The sequence below is a fragment of the Heptranchias perlo genome, chromosome 24 (genome assembly GCF_035084215.1).
Source record: "Heptranchias perlo isolate sHepPer1 chromosome 24, sHepPer1.hap1, whole genome shotgun sequence".
Lineage (NCBI taxonomy): Eukaryota > Metazoa > Chordata > Chondrichthyes > Hexanchiformes > Hexanchidae > Heptranchias > Heptranchias perlo.
Window position 1 is genome coordinate 14,797,225 of NC_090348.1, and position 17,139 is coordinate 14,814,363.

Below are 17,139 nucleotides of genomic sequence, written 5' to 3' on the forward strand. Positions count from 1 at the left end.
TGCTCCATGCACTACAACCCCCATTCCCCACATGCCAACAAATTCTTTCCATCAGTACTCAACCCTCTCACCCTTACACATTACCACTGTTGCAAGCCACCCACCCACAAGTCACAGGCCAAACGCACTGGCAGCTATTCAACTATGATAGGCACATCACCCAGACACACATCCCACTTTCTTGTAGGAGAAGCTGGCACATATCAGGGAGGCAGCAACTGGCAGTGGCATTTTGCCCCTCGATCCTGTTCCACCATTCGATCAGATCAGGGTGGACCTGTGACCTAACTCCATATACCCGCCATAGCCCCATAACCCTTAATACCCTTGGTTCACAGAAATCTATCACACTCAGATTTAGAATTCTCAAGTGAGCTAGCATTAACTGCCATTTGCAGAAGAGCGTTCCAAGCTTCTCCCAACCTTTGCGTGTAGAAGCATTTCATAACTTCACTCCTGCACGTCCTGGCTCGAAATGTTAGGCTATGTCCCCGCGTCCTAGTATTCAAGTGTAGCAGACCTCCAAAAACAGTTACAAATGTCTGGGCAGCCAGAAGCAATAATCCTGCCACTAACCTGTTATTCCTGCATGGTCCCTTTAAATAGCGCCGGTGGCGGGTCCTCCAGGCACTCTCAGACACGTTCAGATGGTCGGGGTTAAGACTGTGCGTTGAGTTGAGCGTTAAGTCCCAAAATGGTTTCTATCGCTTTAAATCAGCGTTATACAATGATTGAAGCCATTTTCTCCCTACTTTACATGATTCCAGTGTTCGTTATCTGCACCTGCGCTAACTCCTATACCAAAATGGCGTCTGGCGCACATCACGCTGGAAACACGCATGCGCATCCAAGGCGCCATCTTGGATGTTGAAGAGGCCGTGTCACGCCAAAACAACAGGCGCAACACGGCCCAATTTAGCGCCCTTCGACTTTCCCAGATACAACCAGGGAGATTTTTCACTTCAGCGCACCCAACACATTCCATTAAAATTAATCACCAGAAAATCATGGGCTGGGGTTGTGCAATTTCCTGATATCCACTCCTGACATTTGCTAGGAGTGCTGAAGCAGAAGATGTGTCTTAACATTTATATTCTGAAGTTACTGTATCAAAATAAGCTGGGCCATTTTGCGTGAGTGAACCTAGATTTTAATCTGAAATGTATCATGACAGATAAAAAGAAAGATAGAAAGAAAAATTCTTCATTTGGGAATGGGACTAATTGGATAGCTTTGTCAAAGAGCCGGCACAGGCACAATGGGCTGAATGGCCTCCTCCTGTGCTGTACCTACAATGATACTGTGGTATTTTTTTCACACCCCTGCCTCAGAAGGATGGCTCCAGGATGTTGACAACTCCTGGCACTGATCTCCAAGATCATTAGTGTTTCCCCCTCACTTGCCTGGCGCAGGTTGGCTCCAGGCCTGAGACTGGAAATTGTGGCACTCCCAGAGCTGGACACGAGTACTGGGGCAGAGGGAGGGGTCATGAAAATTCACCCCACAAATATGAATTTTAAGTACAAACTATATGGATGGACTGATTACTGAGTGATCCTGCTGGTGTCACAAAAAGTGTTTGGCTGGAGAGCACTATGGGCAGTACATTAGTGTTCATGTTAGTATCATTGGGCTGTCATTTTCAGAACATGATTAACTGCTACATTTGCCACAAGCATGGCTGCCAGTGGCCAATAAAGTCAGCAGGGTCCTCAGGGTCTTTCCAGGCAAGGATCAGGGTCATCCACTGCATCATTCTGTAGCACCCACAATCTCATCACCTTTTCTATTGATTAACAGAGCCAGTAAGCCAGAGCAGCACAATTCTACGGATCTACCACTTCCCCAGAGTCCAGGCCATCAACAATTGCATGTGTGTGGCAGTTCAAGCCCCTGTACACAATTCTATGCCCTCCTTCAACTAAAAGGGCTTCTATTTCATAAATATCCAGTTGGTCTGTGATCAAAGACACGGAATAACGCATGTGAATGCATGCTTTTCTGACAGCTCCCACAATGCCTTCATATTAAAGCAATCTCTGTGGCCCTGCACTTAAAGGGAAAGGGTGCGGGGAAGTTTGGCTGCCTGGATACCTGAGCTACTTTTTGCAGCCCTGGCTCATGACACCAGATGCAGAGCCATACTGTGATATGCATACAGTTAGAGAACACTGTTAAGGCTATGTATAGCATATGTATAGTGAAATCATAAACACATTTATAGAGAATGAGTTTATAAATTGACTATACATAGCACACAGAAGAACTCCACCCTCACTCTCTGTATCAAGCACTCTCAGGCCTATACAATGGGCAAATGACATAATGCTGCCCAAGTACATGCTTAAACTCAGAAAAACAACTCCTACTGCATCAGTATCTGTTTTTCAATCCAGCATTCTTGCAACCTCTGTGAGTGGTACTGAAAGTTTATTACCGATTGGCAACAAATTACACAGTTTTGTGCAATAGATTCTCACCCATTAGATACTCATGTCACGTGGAACGCTTATAGCTTTCAAAGAGAAAGAACTTACTTCCTTTCAGTCTGAATAGATTCAAACACAGACACAAAGACAAAAAGGTATTGTTGTAACTCAGAGTCAAGCAAGTCCCATTTCAATCCCTTCAAAAATAGGAGCAACATCAAAGACCTTGCTTATACTGACTCCTGTAGGTGGATCAGTGATGCATTACCCTGTGTGCCAATGAGACATTTGTTCTTGCAGTAACTAAATTCTCCCAGTATTTATATTGTTGTGTCTCTGAGCTTATGCCAGAATGAAACTTAAACCTAAACGGATGCTCTTTGCAAAATGTGTCCAGAGGTCAGAACTTGAGATCAATTTACATTTAATCTTTCACAGGGTGAATTAATTCTGGTATTTTCAAAGTATAAACCAGGTAAAATTGAGCCCAATCCAAGTTCAGCTCATTGTACAAGGTTTAAATAACAGCCAATGTATGATAAGTACTAATAGGTCCAACACAGCTCCATGAATTCCAATTGCCCACAATGGTTAACCTGATTGTATTATGACTCACTGAGCTACCTACATTTATCGTCATTTATTCACATATGAATATCAGAATTATACACAACTTATCGAGACTGAGATATCTGAACAACTGTAACTGTTGCTGCCATTATACTGCAGATACCATATGTAAAGAAAGGACAAATGAATTGCATTTATATATCACCTAAATGCATCCTCAAAATGCTTCACAACCAATGATTCGCTTTTGAAATGTAGTCACCGGTTTCATAGGCAAATGCATTGGCTAGTTGTGCACAGCAAGATGCCACAAACAGTTAATCTGTTTTTTTTTGGTGAGCTGGCTGAGGGAGGAATATTGACCAGGATATCAGGAGAACTCCCTACTCTTCTCCAAATAGTGCCATGGAATCGTTTACATCCTTCTGAACGGGCAGACAGGGCCTTGGTCAACATTTCATCAGAAAAGTGGCACTTATTGCAATGCTACACTCCTTCGGTACTACACTGAATTGTTAACCTAGATAACAGCTTCAACCTACTGACTCAGGGCTGAGAGTGCTACTAACTGAGTTCAGCTGACAGTTTTAAGGGCTTAAATAGTTTCCTACTTTTACAAATTTCTCAGGGTTTGAAGAAGTTAATCGTAAATCTGCACAGGTATGTACAAATGTTCTCGGAAACTTTTACATCTCTAAACAAATCTACTGATTGCGCAGTCTCCTGCCACACAGGCACCACGGGACCAATAATATGATGGCAGGCACCCCTTGCACTGATCCACATCAGGTACCGGCTCCTCCTAATTAGACACAGAGACTTGAGGCCTACTCCATGCCCTATGTGCTTAACAAAGTGAAAGGGAAGTGCTGTCAGTGCACATGTGCTATAAAAAAAAGAAAATTCTAGAAATAAACATCAAGTCTGTCCGCATCTGAAACGCAAAGACAGATTAATGTTTTGTGTAGGCCTTTTGTCAGAACTCACACAGAAATGTGAACCTGTCTTTTCTCTTTACATATGCTGACTGACCTGATGTGTATTTCCTGCTTTTATTTTAGATTTCCAGTATCTGCAGTTCTTTTTTCTTTTTATCTGCGTACGTGCTCACTGGCCTTGGAAGGCTGGTGAAACTCCTAATATCAAACAGTTCACTGGTCTGTCGGCTCTTTATGAATACTGAAAACTTAAAGGCAGCCCACCTTTTAAATGTGCAACTTCTAAGTTTAACAAGATGCGTTAGCACTTGCTGGAGTCCTCAAGCAATATTACCTTTTTCACACTGCCTGCAAGCATTATTACATTCAGATCACTGACCTCAAACAAGAATTATACTGCATGGCTACTGCAAAAGAACCAGAGGGGAGATGAGGAGAATTTTTTTTATGCAGAGAGTTGTTATGATCTGGAATGCACTGCCTGAAAGGGTGGTGGAAGCAAATTCAATAGTAACTTTAAATGGGGAATTAAATACATACTTGAAAAGGAAAAATTTGCAGGGCTGTGGGGAAAAAGCATGGGAGTGGGACTAATTGAATAGCTCTTTCAAAGAGCCACCACAGGCACGTTGGGCTATAAGGGAAAAGTCACACCACACCAGGTATAACTATCCTATAAATCTACAGTCAGGACAAGTACCTCCTAACATGACGCAGCATTATTTTATCCGGACCTACAATTCATCATTGGAACTGCCATTTGCACCTGCTAGTGTGGTATGCCTTCCTGTGTAGTTTAATAAATGATGTATCAGTGGAAGTTTGAAAATTTAAATCCGGATCATTTGTGCTGGATCTCCCTGGACTGTTGCCTGTTAGATTATGGGCGTGATTTTAGCCCGGAGCCGGGAAGGGGGCGGGGGGGTGCAATTCCTGACAGGAACGTGTCTGATTTACAGGCTGTCTCTCAGTCGGATGGGAGAAGGAAGAGGACGTGAACACGGGAACATGGGGGTGGTCATTGGGGAGGGGTGGGCGGGGATCACCGGGGTGCTCAGTCATGGGGGGGGGGGCAGTCATCAGGAGGGGGGGGTCAGTCATTGGGGGTCAGTCATCGGGGGGGGGGGGGTCAGGGTCGGGGGTCATCATCAGGTCAGAGATCAAGGGGGGTTCAGAGATCGTAGAGGTGGGTCGGAGATCGTAGGGGTGGGTCAGAGATCGTAGGGGTAGGTCGGAGATCATGGGGGGATTGGAGATCGTGGGGGGTCCGGACATCATGAGGGGTTGGAGATCGTTGGGGGGGGGGGGGGCAGGTAGGATTGATGGGCCTGGAGGTCCTGCTCCTCCAGGTTCACAAGCTGTGCTATAAAAGCACTTACCTGCAGTTTCGGGCCTTCTCACCCCCTCTCACGTGGCGTGAAGTCGCAGGCCTGGGAATCCCAGCCCCCAAGGGTTAAAATCAAAAAAAGCTTTGAAAATGGAGGCCCACAGCCTCCTAAAAAACCTTTTAGTGACCAACCCGCCTCTTGAGAGCAGGTTGGTTGCCCACCCCTCGTCCCGCCCCCATGAAAACCAGAAATGGGCGGGTTGGAGGTGGGGTTTAGATTTTTGCAATTGTTACTGCCACCTCCCCAACCCACCTGTTTTTCCAGGCTAAAATCATGCCCTTTGTTTCCAATCCTGATAAAATCATTGTACAAATATCCTTATGATGTAGGGGAAATGTCAAGCGTTCGAGTATTCCAATTTCATTTGGGAACGGTTCCATTGGACATAACCTCACTCAATAAATGAGAAAGGAAATACATAGAATGAACATAGCGTTAAGGAAAGCAAGCCTGCAGCAACACGATGAGATTACTTTTTGCCAACACATCTATCCTCTTCAACCATAAACTTTTCCACACATCCGAAACAAAATAACTCCCCATGTGTTTGGGGTTTTCACACGCGAGATGTCAGATGCCAGTAGGGAACGGCAAGCTTCTCACATTAGCCAAGCAACGTCACTTGGTGGATTGTAAACAATTTTACAACACCAAGTTATAGTCCAGCAATTTTATTTTAAATTCACAAGCTTTCGGAGGCTTCCTCCTTCCTCAGGTAAATGTTCAGGAGCTCCTTGAAGCCTACGCATTTATACATATAGAACAATACATGGTGTTTACAGAATGCCCCTGCAACTGCCCGTTGCCAAGGCAATCACCGTGTTCAGACCCTTTACAATCCACATCATGACTTGGTGGATTGTAAAGGGGTTGATCAGTCTCCTGGTGGCCTGTGGAAGCGGGTTTCACACATACTTGTGAAGGCAGTGGACTCTCTCTCTTTCTCTCACAGACACACACACACAGGATATTGTTAGCATTGTCGTCAGTGGAACAATTGCAGGCAGGAAATGTTCCATATTTACATCTCTCAAAGGACAAAAGGTTATCCATCACCCTCTGCAGAACCGCCCACAGATTTACAATTGCAGTCAGGTGCTGCCTCGTGGTTTGAATTCGATCGCAAATCGGTAACAGCGACATCTCTGTTCACCCGCACTCTGTTTAATTCAATGGACACGAAACGTTTAGAAACGCCGAATATCGCGTCTGAAAAACGATTTCCAATTTTTACAAAAATCAACATGCGGAAGATATACAGCAAAAACAAAAAATATCCACAATCTCCCTGCCAACGTTATCTTATTGATGAAATATCCAGCGCAGCACACAAAGACCACAAAAATACAAAATACGTTCCCTTGCGCTGAAATTTCCCCAAACCACTGCAAATTACCTGGTTGATGGTCTATTACAGAAATCTCAATGTATTCGGATGCAAGCGATGTCTGTACTGTAATTATAACCATTAAATGTGCTTATACTCACCTTTCACATCCTGCCTCCCACAAAATGGCAATTGCTCTGTATTTAGAGCGAAATCGTGAATTTTCTTCTCTTTCTTTGTGAATCCGGGTTTCCCGATGAGTAGGAATCTGTTTTCTTTCGGTGTGACTTGCTAGGATATTTGGCTGTATTCATTAGTCCTTTTGTTGTACCTCACGGGCTTGCAAACCGGACTTGGGAATTCCAAGGACTCAGTGTCTCATTTGATCGTATCCTGTGATCAGTGAGGGTCACAGAAGGAAATATCAGCAATCACTTCAAATTCCCCAGTCACAAATGTGTGTGACGGTTTAATGCCCTGAGAAAATCAAAGGAAGTCATTCACCCTTTCTGACAGGGACTTTAGTAACTAATTCCAGTGAGAATTCCCAACTCCTGGCCTTCTAGGAGCTAAGTCGGGGTCCCAGTGCAATGGGTTACTTTGCCTCTCCTTTACCAGGGAGCCGCCCAACTCTGGGTATTGGTCTGATGTGAACCAGATGCGCCAAACCCTGAGTTTGTCTGAAATGCGGTGGCCATCTCCAAGGTAATGTGCCTATTTGGATCGTCATGTGTCGCGACCAAACTAATGATCGGGCCTCGGAACATATACATCAAATATGGATTCTGATATTTGATTTGAAGCCACCCTTATAACTGAAAGAAATCTTTCCTCTGGGTAATTTGCAGCTGCCACATGGAAACACCTTGGCGATTGGTCACTCACATCTTAAATTGCATTCAAATTTGCTTTGACTACTTCAATCCATTTCGGTACGTTGTTAGAAACAGATCCCTTTGGATAGGGAGTAAAATATAACAAATTGAGACAGTCCTGACACAAAAAGAGATCCTATTCCACAGGATACGATCGCTGTGACACACATTTCTAAACACTGCGGCGAGCTTTAGGCTTTTAAAAACACAGCAATGATTCATTTGTGGAACGGTTTTTAAGGACGATGCTGCGGATTAAGTGATGTTTGTCTCCTCCGGCTGTCAGACGAGAGAACAGTCCAGAAAGTTGCCCTGGCAACCGCCGACGCTGTCGCTGTTCTCCCACTTGGAGCCGCTGTCTAGTCGGCGCAATCCTCCCGTCAACACAGCGCTGCTGCTTCAGAGGCGCCTCCGCCGGAGCTCACGCGTGCCCTGTATTTTGCCTCTGTTTCAGGCGGGCGCTTATTTTTTCGGGGGAGAAGGGGAGGGGGAGAGGAGATAACAGTCATTGTCAAATGTGACAGAATTATGGCACAAATGTAAACATAAACCACATGTGCGTTAAGGTAACGGTTCCCATCTCTTCGCCAATGTGAATTCGGATATATTTATATAAAAAAACACACAGAATGTCGATGATGATGAAAAGCAAACGACTTTTCTCGTCTTCCCTTATACAGTTCAGAGAGCGGCACAGGGCGAAACGACGTCAAATTGATCCATTTCAGCAAAACTATCGCAATGAAAAGTGCTTGACACGATAATAGGCCAACAAGGGTCAGATAAGTGATGAGAAAAGTCTTCCTGTTTGGTTATTTCCTTCTCGGATTGCAGCACACAGCAACAGCTGTTATCCTTTGGGTTGTAATCTTTACATGTTTTGGTCCTTTTTTTTCCCTATTTGATTGCTGTTTGGTCCCCCCCCCCCCCCCACTCAGATTTTTTTTGCAATCATTTTCCTTTTTTGAAAATTCAAAACCTTCGTCTTTTTCTCCCGAGGCCAGACTCTATCCCCGGCTGGGAGGGTGACGGTGCTCGGAATTCTCCCTCCCCAAGGAGATACACGCTCCCGGGCAGGGGAACCACCCTCCCGCCAATTTTGACCCACCTCCACCCATGAGAAGGTGCCCGGCCATGGTTTGGTACAGGATTGCTGGAAGGATTGGGGGGGGGGGGGGGGTCGAAGTTGGCCATTTTTTAAAACTCGCTCTTTGCTTCGTTTCCGCTCAATTTAACTGACACACATTGAGGGTTAAACTGTTAATGAAATGCATTAAAACGAGAGCAAAACAAATGGCGGGCAAGTCGCATTAAAGCGCAGCAAATGTCAAATACTAAACATGTTGACAGCAAAGCAAAGAAAAAAGGAAGACTGTTTACAATCTGTCTAGATCTGATTCTGCCACAAATATATTTGTACAAAAATATTTAGCTGCCATGGGTTGGTGACACCAAGTATCAGACGATGTTTATTTTTAATGTGACTTTAAGCACTGGATGGAGAGTTTCTCAGTTTATACTGAATGTTTTTCCCTTGCCCCTTCCCTTCCCTTTGATCATACATCAGTGAACGTTTTCTTGGTTTGGTGATCTGAGGGTCTGGGGTTATAGTTGGGGTACCGGTGATGATCCAGCATCCCTGCATCCACGTTGTCCTCTTGCTCCTGGTACTCGCATATATCGAGGGACTGGTTGCTGGTTTTGAGATGGCCGAGGGAATCTGGCTGCTGACCGCTGCTGACGTGCATGTACTCAGTCTGGTCTTCATCCTCGGCCTCCCGTTGGTAGAAGTAGTTGAAGTTGGAGACGATGACGGGCACGGGCAGGGCGATGGTCAGGACCCCGGCGATGGCACAAAAGGATCCCACGATCTTTCCTCCGATGGTGACGGGATGCATGTCTCCATAACCCACTGTAGTCATGGTGACCACTGCCCACCAGAAAGCATCTGGGATGCTGGAGAAGGCCGAGTCCGGGTCGTCTGCCTCGGCAAAGTAAACAGCGCTGGAAAACAGGATCACCCCGATGAAGAGGAAGAACATGAGCAAGCCCAGCTCCCTCAAACTGGCGTGCAGGGTTTTCCCTAAGATTTGGAGCCCCTTGGAGTGTCTGGACAGCTTGAAGATCCGGAACACTCGGACAAGCCTGATGACCCTGAGGATCGCCAAGGACATCGCCGGTTGCCCGTTGTTTTGACGATGCGCTAACTCCGTGCACAGGGTGATGAAATAGGGGATGATGGCCACAATGTCAATGATGTTCATGATGTTCTTGAAGAAGCCAGGTTTACTGGGGCAGGAGAAAAATCTCACTAACAATTCAAAGGAGAACCAGACAATACACAAAGTCTCAATGATGAAGAAGGGGTCGGTGAACAGGTTCACCCTGAAGGTTTCAGTGCCATTGGCAGCGACTTTCGTCAGGTCCAGGTGGGTATGTTCTCTGAATTCAGGCAGGGTCTCTAAACAGAATATGACGATGGAGGTGAGAATGACAAGGACGGAGACTATGGCAATCCCTTTGGCAGGTCCCGAGCTCTCTGGGTACTCGAACAGCAACCAAACTTGACGCTGGTACTCGTTGGTAGGCAAAATACGCTCTTCCTCTTTGATGAAACCTTCCACTTCTCGAAAATTATCGATGGCCTCTTCTCCCAGCTCATAAAATTTGATCTCTTCCAGGAAAATGTCGACAGGCACGTTAACAGGTCTTCTCAACCTCCCTCCCGACTGGTAGAAGTAGAGGATGGCGTCGAAGCTGGGGCGATTCCTATCGAAGAAATACTCGTTTCGAAGAGGATCGAAGTAGCGCATCCTCTTCCTCGGATCGCCGAGCAGAGTGTCGGGGAACTGGGCCAGGGTCCTGAGCTGGGTCTCGAACCTGAGCCCCGAGATGTTGATGACCGTCCTCTCGCAGCATTCCTGCTCCAGCTCCTCGGGCTCGTAGTTGTCCTGAGAGAGCGTGGTCAGCGCCACCGACTCGTCGATATTTTCTTCGGTCACAAGAGTCATCTTGGGCCGGGGCGATCTCTTTCCTCCTCAGGAATGGCTGGGGCCAGGCTGGGTCTCTTTCCGATCTCCCACCTTCCCCAGGGCAGCGCCTCGTATTTTCCTCATCAGCCCCAGACTGTTAATTCTCGCAGTCTGACTCCACACCTTCTCTCTCTCTCTCACACACACACACACACAGATGGGCAGGGACTCTACAATCACAGCATTTAAAATAGCTCAGCCCCCCTCACCATCCCCTGTGATGACGTGAAGACGACGTTTCTCGACAACCAGGAGAATCACGTCTGTCTCCCGGCACAAAACCGCCCCTTCCCCAGTTCGCCAAAGCAACAAATCTCACCCACACTGGCAGCAATCGCCCACCGAATTCATACCCCGTGCGAGTTAACATTGAAGGCTCCGCCGCCTCCCCTTTCCCTATTAATGACTGACATTGCTGACAAGGATTTAGTTCCACACCCCCTTCAATTTATATATTCTGTGAAACTCCAGACTGACTTTCTGTGCCAGCTTTCTGTGACTGCCTCTCCTTGTAAGTCAGAATCTCATCATCTCCGAATAGTTACACCACTCAATAGATTTATTGCCAGTGCCCTTTTGCACATTTGACGGTTGTAATTACGGCACGAATTTACAGTCAGTGGTTAGCGCGGCCAAGAGGACGGCCGGTGGGATCTTTTCTTTTTACAAACTAGAAACGTGATCAACGTGTACAGACAGAGGCGCAGTTGCCAAGGACCAGCTATTCATCAACTTACATCATCTCTGTCTGGTGGTGAACTCCGGGTGCACCGTCTCGGGGCCTTAAGTTCAGAAGGAAGCTGCATGAGTTCAGTCATTAGTTCACTGAAAGCACTTTTCTTATCTCACGTAAATCAATAAATTGTGTTTGCTTATTCATATGAAAACTGATAGAATGGAAACCTGTGCCGTTTATCTCAATATCGGGAATCCTGCAGTTGAAATTTGGTTTTATTGTTGTTTTGTAACAGATCTAATTCCGGACATGCACTCTAATCTTCAGCATTATCTTTATCGTCTCTATCCCATGCACCTCCCAACATCAGCTGGCAGGCTGCGAACACTACGCCATTTGTGAAGCATTGGTTAATAAGTTACTAACTCCCAGAGACTAACTACACTAGTAAAATATTAATAATCAATTGACATATCTTTCTCTGCAGTGACAAAAAAAAACAAATTGATACTTCTGATGAAAAACTTTTTTTGAACAAATGGAAATGATTTGAAACAGGCCAATTCGATGGAATCTCCTATGTTTTTTCTTCGGGAATGCGCACTCGGTAATTGCACCGTCTGGTGTGGACCACACAAGTCCCAGGTTTGACCCCGATCTGTGATGAGTTATGGAATCTCAGTACAGCAATGGTAGGGACACTACAATTGGCCTCAGCACCCCTGGACTGGGGACAACATAAGGAGTAGGAACAGGAGTGGGTCAAACTGTCCCTCAAGCTTGCTCCCTCATTCAATAAGATCATGGCTGATCTTGTACTTCAACTCCATTTTCCCACCCGACCTTGGTATCCCTTGATTCCCTTAGTGTTCAAAAATCTATTGTTCTCAGTCTTGAATATACTCAACAACTGAGCATCCATAGCCCTCTGGGTTAGAGAATTCCAAAGATTCTCAACCCTCTGAGCGAATAAATTTTTCCTCATCTTGTTCTTAAATGGCCAACCCCTTTACTAAGACTATGCCCCCTAGTTCTAGACATCCAGCCAGGGGAAACAGCCTCTCAGCATCTACCCTGTTGAGCCCTCTAAGAATTTTATATGTTTCAATGAGATCACCTCTCATTCTTCTGAACGCCAGAGAGTATAGGCCCATTCACCTCAATCTCTCCTCGTAGGACAGCCCTCTCATCCCAGGAATCAATCTAGTGCACCGCCACTAAGGCAAGCATACCTTCCTTAGGTAAGGAGACCAAAACGGCACACAGTACTCCAGGTGTGGTCTCACCAAAGTCCTATACAATTGCAGCAAGACTTCCTTACTCTTATACTCCAAACCCCTTGCAATAAAGGCCAACATACCATTTGCCTTCCTAATTGCTTGCTTTACCTGCATGTTAACTTTCTGCATTTTGTGTACAAGGACACACAAATCCCTCTGAGCACCAACATTTCATAGAATCATAGAAAGGTTACAGCATGGAAGGAGGCCATTCGGCCCATTGAGTCTGTGCCGGCTCTTTGCAAGAGCAATCCTGTTAGTCCCACTCCCCCACCTTATCCCTGCAATGCTGCCAATCTTGTCCTTTCAAGTACTTATCCGGTTCCCTTTTGAAAGCCACGATTAATTCTGCCTCCACCACCCCCCACCGGATCCATTCCAGATCATAACCACTCGCTGTGCAAAAAAGTTTGTCCTCATGTCACCTTTGGTTCTCTTGCCAATCACCTTTAATCTATGCCCTCTGGTTCTTGACTCATCCGCCAATGGGAATAGTTTCCCTCTATCTATTCTGTCCAGGCCCTTCATGATTTTAAATACCTCTATCAAATCTCCTCTCAATCTTCGCTGTTCCAAGGAGAACAACCCCAGCTTCTCCAATCTAGCCAAGTGACTGAAGTCCCTCATCCCTGGAATCATTCTAGTAAATCTTTTCTGCACCCTCTCTCAGGCCTTGACATCTTTCCTAAATTGCTGTGTCCAGAACTGGACACAATCCTCCAGTTGTGGTCGAACCAGTGTTTTATAAAGGTATCATGACTTCCTTGTTTTTGTACTCTATGCCTCTATTTATAAAGCCCAGGATCCCGTATGCTTTTTTAAAAAATATCTAATTATCCAAAACATGATACAAAAAAAGGAACACAGCAAAAACAGCCTTAGTTACATGTGAACTGCACAACGTTGTCTATGCAATATGATACAAACAATGCCACATCTAGTACATAGGAGAGACAGGGAACAGTCTAAGGATGAGGCTCACTGGGCACTTCAGTGCTATTACAATGAAGGATGTGTACAAACCTACCACCTGACATTTCATGGAGCATGGTCTTGAGACCCTGGAGATCATAGTATTGGAGACCAACATGAACTGGACAACCTCACAAAGGAAAAGGAGATATAAGCACTGCCCCAGTCAAGAGCAGTCCAGGCTCCACCACTCTATCCAGCCCTTTAATTATTTGATGCACCTCAAGTTTACACTGCTCTAAAGAAATCAAGGGATACAATTCCAACACCAATAATAAAACACTCAATATACAAGCAAACAACCACTATTTGGGGCCAAAATTTAGTAAAATCCAGGAACAAGCCCAGTGCCCTAACCTCAGTCAGGGATCAAAGGACCACCGATTAAGCAGCTACCAAGAAAAGATCAGCAAGAAAAATAAGACAGGTGGCAAGGTAAAGTGTAGGCCAACCAAAAATGGCAGGTATAAGTGACAACAAGCTCAAGGGCTGAGTGAGAATACGAATACAAGAGGGTGTAACTACCCTCCTGCCCGCAATACCTTGACCCTAACCCCCATACCCTAACCCTAATACTGTACAACTCTAACTCTCACCCCAACCCCAAGCCTAATGCAGTTACCATAACCCTAACCCTCATCCTGACCCTAACGCAATGCAGTGTAGCACTAAGCCTAACCCCAATGCAGTGTTACCCTAACTCCAAACCCTAACCCGTAACAATAACCCTTACCCTAAACCCAACCCTAACACCAATGCAGTGTCCCTAACCCCTAATCCCAACAACCTAACGAAATGTTACCCTAACCACAATCCTAACACACAAACCCTAAGCCTAATGCCCTAACCCTTGACCAGACTTCAACCCACTAACTCTGATCCACACCCTTGAACACTAACCCTAACCGTAACCCTAATCCTAATCCACTAACCCTAATCTCCTAACCCGAAGACAGTACAACCCTCATCCCTAATGCAATGTAGTGCAACCCTAACCCTTAGATCAGTCGTGTTACCCTAATGCAATGCAGCGTACCCTACCACCCCAACCCTTAACTCCAATTCTTAACACAATGCAGTAACCCTAACCTCCACCCCCTAACCCCAATCCTAATGTAGTAAGCCTAACCCTAACGCAGTGTCAATTATTTCATCCATTATCAACGTTGGGTGATGGGCCTCACCATAATAGTTTCTCACCATTTAAAAAATATTCTCTTTTTCTGTTTTTCCTACCGAAGTGAATAACCTCTCATTTCCCCACATTACACTCCATATATTACATTCCATATATTGGAAATATATCGCCGTTCCTTCATCGTCGCTGGGTCAAAATCCTGGAACTCCCTTCCCAACAGCACTGTGGGAGAACCTTCACCATACGGACTGCAGCGGTTCAAGAAGGCGGCTCACTACCACCTTCTCAAGGGCAATTAGGGATGGGCAATAAATGCCGGCCTCACCAGCGACGCCCACATCCCATGAACGAATGAATAAAAAAAAATCTGCCACTTTCTTGCCCGCTCATTTAACCTGTCTATATCCCTTTGCAGCCTCTTTGTGTCCTCCTCACAGCTTACATTCCCACCTAGCTTTGTATCATCAGCAAACTTGGATACATTACACTCGGTCCCTTTATTTAAGTCATTAATATAGATTGTAAATAGCTGAGGCCCAAGCACTGATCCCTGCAGCATCCCACTAGTTACAACCTGCCAACCCGAAAAAGACCCGTTTATTCCTACTCTCTGTTTTCTGTCTGTTAACCAATCCTCAATCCATGCTAATATATTATCCCCAATCCCATGAGCCCTAATCTTGTGTAACAACCTCTTGAGTGGCACCTTATCGAATGCCTTTTGAAAATTCAAATATACTACATCCACTGGTTCCCCTTATCTACCCTGCTAGCTACAATCTCAAAAAATTCTAATAGATTTATCAAACACGATTTCCCTTTCATAAAACCGTGTTGACTCTGCCTAATCATATTATGATTTTCTAAGTGCCCTGTTACCACATGCTGAATGATAGATTCTAGCATTTTCCCTACTACTGATGTCAGGCTAACTGGCCGATAGTTCTGTTTTCTCTCTCCTGCCTTTCTTGAATAGTAGGGTTACATTTGCTATCTTCCAAACCTTGGGGACCATTCTAAAATCTAAGGAATTCTGGAAGATCAAAACTAATGCATCCATTGTCTCTGTAGCCACCTCTTTTAAAACCCTAAGATGTCGGCCATCAGGTCCAGGAGATTTGTTGGCTTTTAGTCCCATTAATTTCTCCAGTACTTTTTCTTTACTAATCTTAACTACTTTAAATTCCTTAATCTCATTAGACCCTTGGTTCCCCACTATTTCCGGTATGTTTTTTGTGTCTTCTACTGTGAAGACAGATAGAAAATATTTGTTTAACATCTCTGCCATTTCCTTATTTCCCATTATAATTTCTCCTGTCTCTGCCTCGAAGGGACCCACATTTACTTTCACTAATCTCTTCCTTTTTACATACTTGCAGAAGCTCTTACAATTTGTTTGTATATTTCTTGTTATTTACTCTCATATTCAATTTTCTCCCTCTATCAATTTCTTGGCCATCCTTTGCTGATTTCTAAAACCCTCCCAATCCTCAAGCTTACTACTCTTTTTAGCAACATTGTACGCCTCTTCTTTTAATCTAATACTATCTTTAACTTCTCTAGTTAGCCATGGTTGGATCACTTTTCCCGTGGAGTTTTTATTCCTCAAGGGAATGTATATTCGTTGAGAATTAGGAATTATTTGTTTAAATGTTCACCATTGCTTATCTACCATCATATCTTTTAATCTAATTTCCCAATCTATCTTAGACATCTCGCCCCTCATACCTATGTAATTCGGGAGAATCTAAATCAAGTTCCTGTTCCTGGTCACTGTCCAATGACTCCTATTGGAAAGTGCACATAGATAGATATCAGGTGAGGGCAGGATCAGAGTTGATGCCCCCATCCATGGTTGAATGGTCTGCTGGCACTGTTTAGGCTCATATGTGAAGAATGACCACCAAGTGCTAAAAGGTGGTTGTGGCGATGGAACATAACTGTAGCACAAGCCAAAACCTTCAAGAGAAGTCTGGGGAAAGAGAAAGATATTAGAAGGACATAAAAGCAATTTATCTTTAATTTAGCTGTGTGGCTGATTTATTTGACAAATAAAAATGAATGCATGCTTATGAAAAATTGCGCCAATTTTACAACGTTAATAAAGGTAAGCTTGTGCCAGTAACAAGGATCACTGCCCTTGCAAATTTTACAAGGCTAGCCTCTCCTTCTCAGTTTAAAATGCTTTCTGTGCATGAAAAATTGGGGTAGGCAACCTGGGCAATAGTGTGACTGGATTTGAGCAGGGAATCCAGCAAGGCAACAGCGCTTTAAAGGGCCACTGCTTACCATTAAAGGGGGAGGGGGCTTTTGTGAAGCTGAAACTTCTGCTTGCTGGAGAGGAATAGTTTTGAGCTCCAGGCAATGTGGCAAGAGATGTGTACTCGCAAAAAATATCTGGAAGCAGAAGTGTGAAGAAAAACTTCCCTTTTTAGTAAGAAAGCTTTGAAAGTTTTATTGCCATAGGTTGCTTTTTTGGAGTAGAAGAACGCTCTCCTGTCAAAACAGGTCACA

General features: G+C 44.8%; 1 protein-coding gene across 1 annotated transcript in view; it reads right to left on the minus strand.

Annotated features, from left to right (window-relative positions):
* LOC137341580 (potassium voltage-gated channel subfamily A member 3-like) overlaps positions 1-10,950 on the minus strand; it is a 47,857-nt gene extending 36,907 nt beyond the window's left edge. Inside the window, exon 1 of the mRNA XM_068004798.1 lies at positions 6,814-10,950. Coding sequence (XP_067860899.1) covers positions 9,084-10,538 — 1,455 coding nt within the window. The 5' untranslated portion in view covers positions 10,539-10,950 and the 3' untranslated portion in view covers positions 6,814-9,083. The remainder of the gene's footprint in view (positions 1-6,813) is intronic.
* Between the last annotated feature and the right edge of the window lie 6,189 nt (positions 10,951-17,139).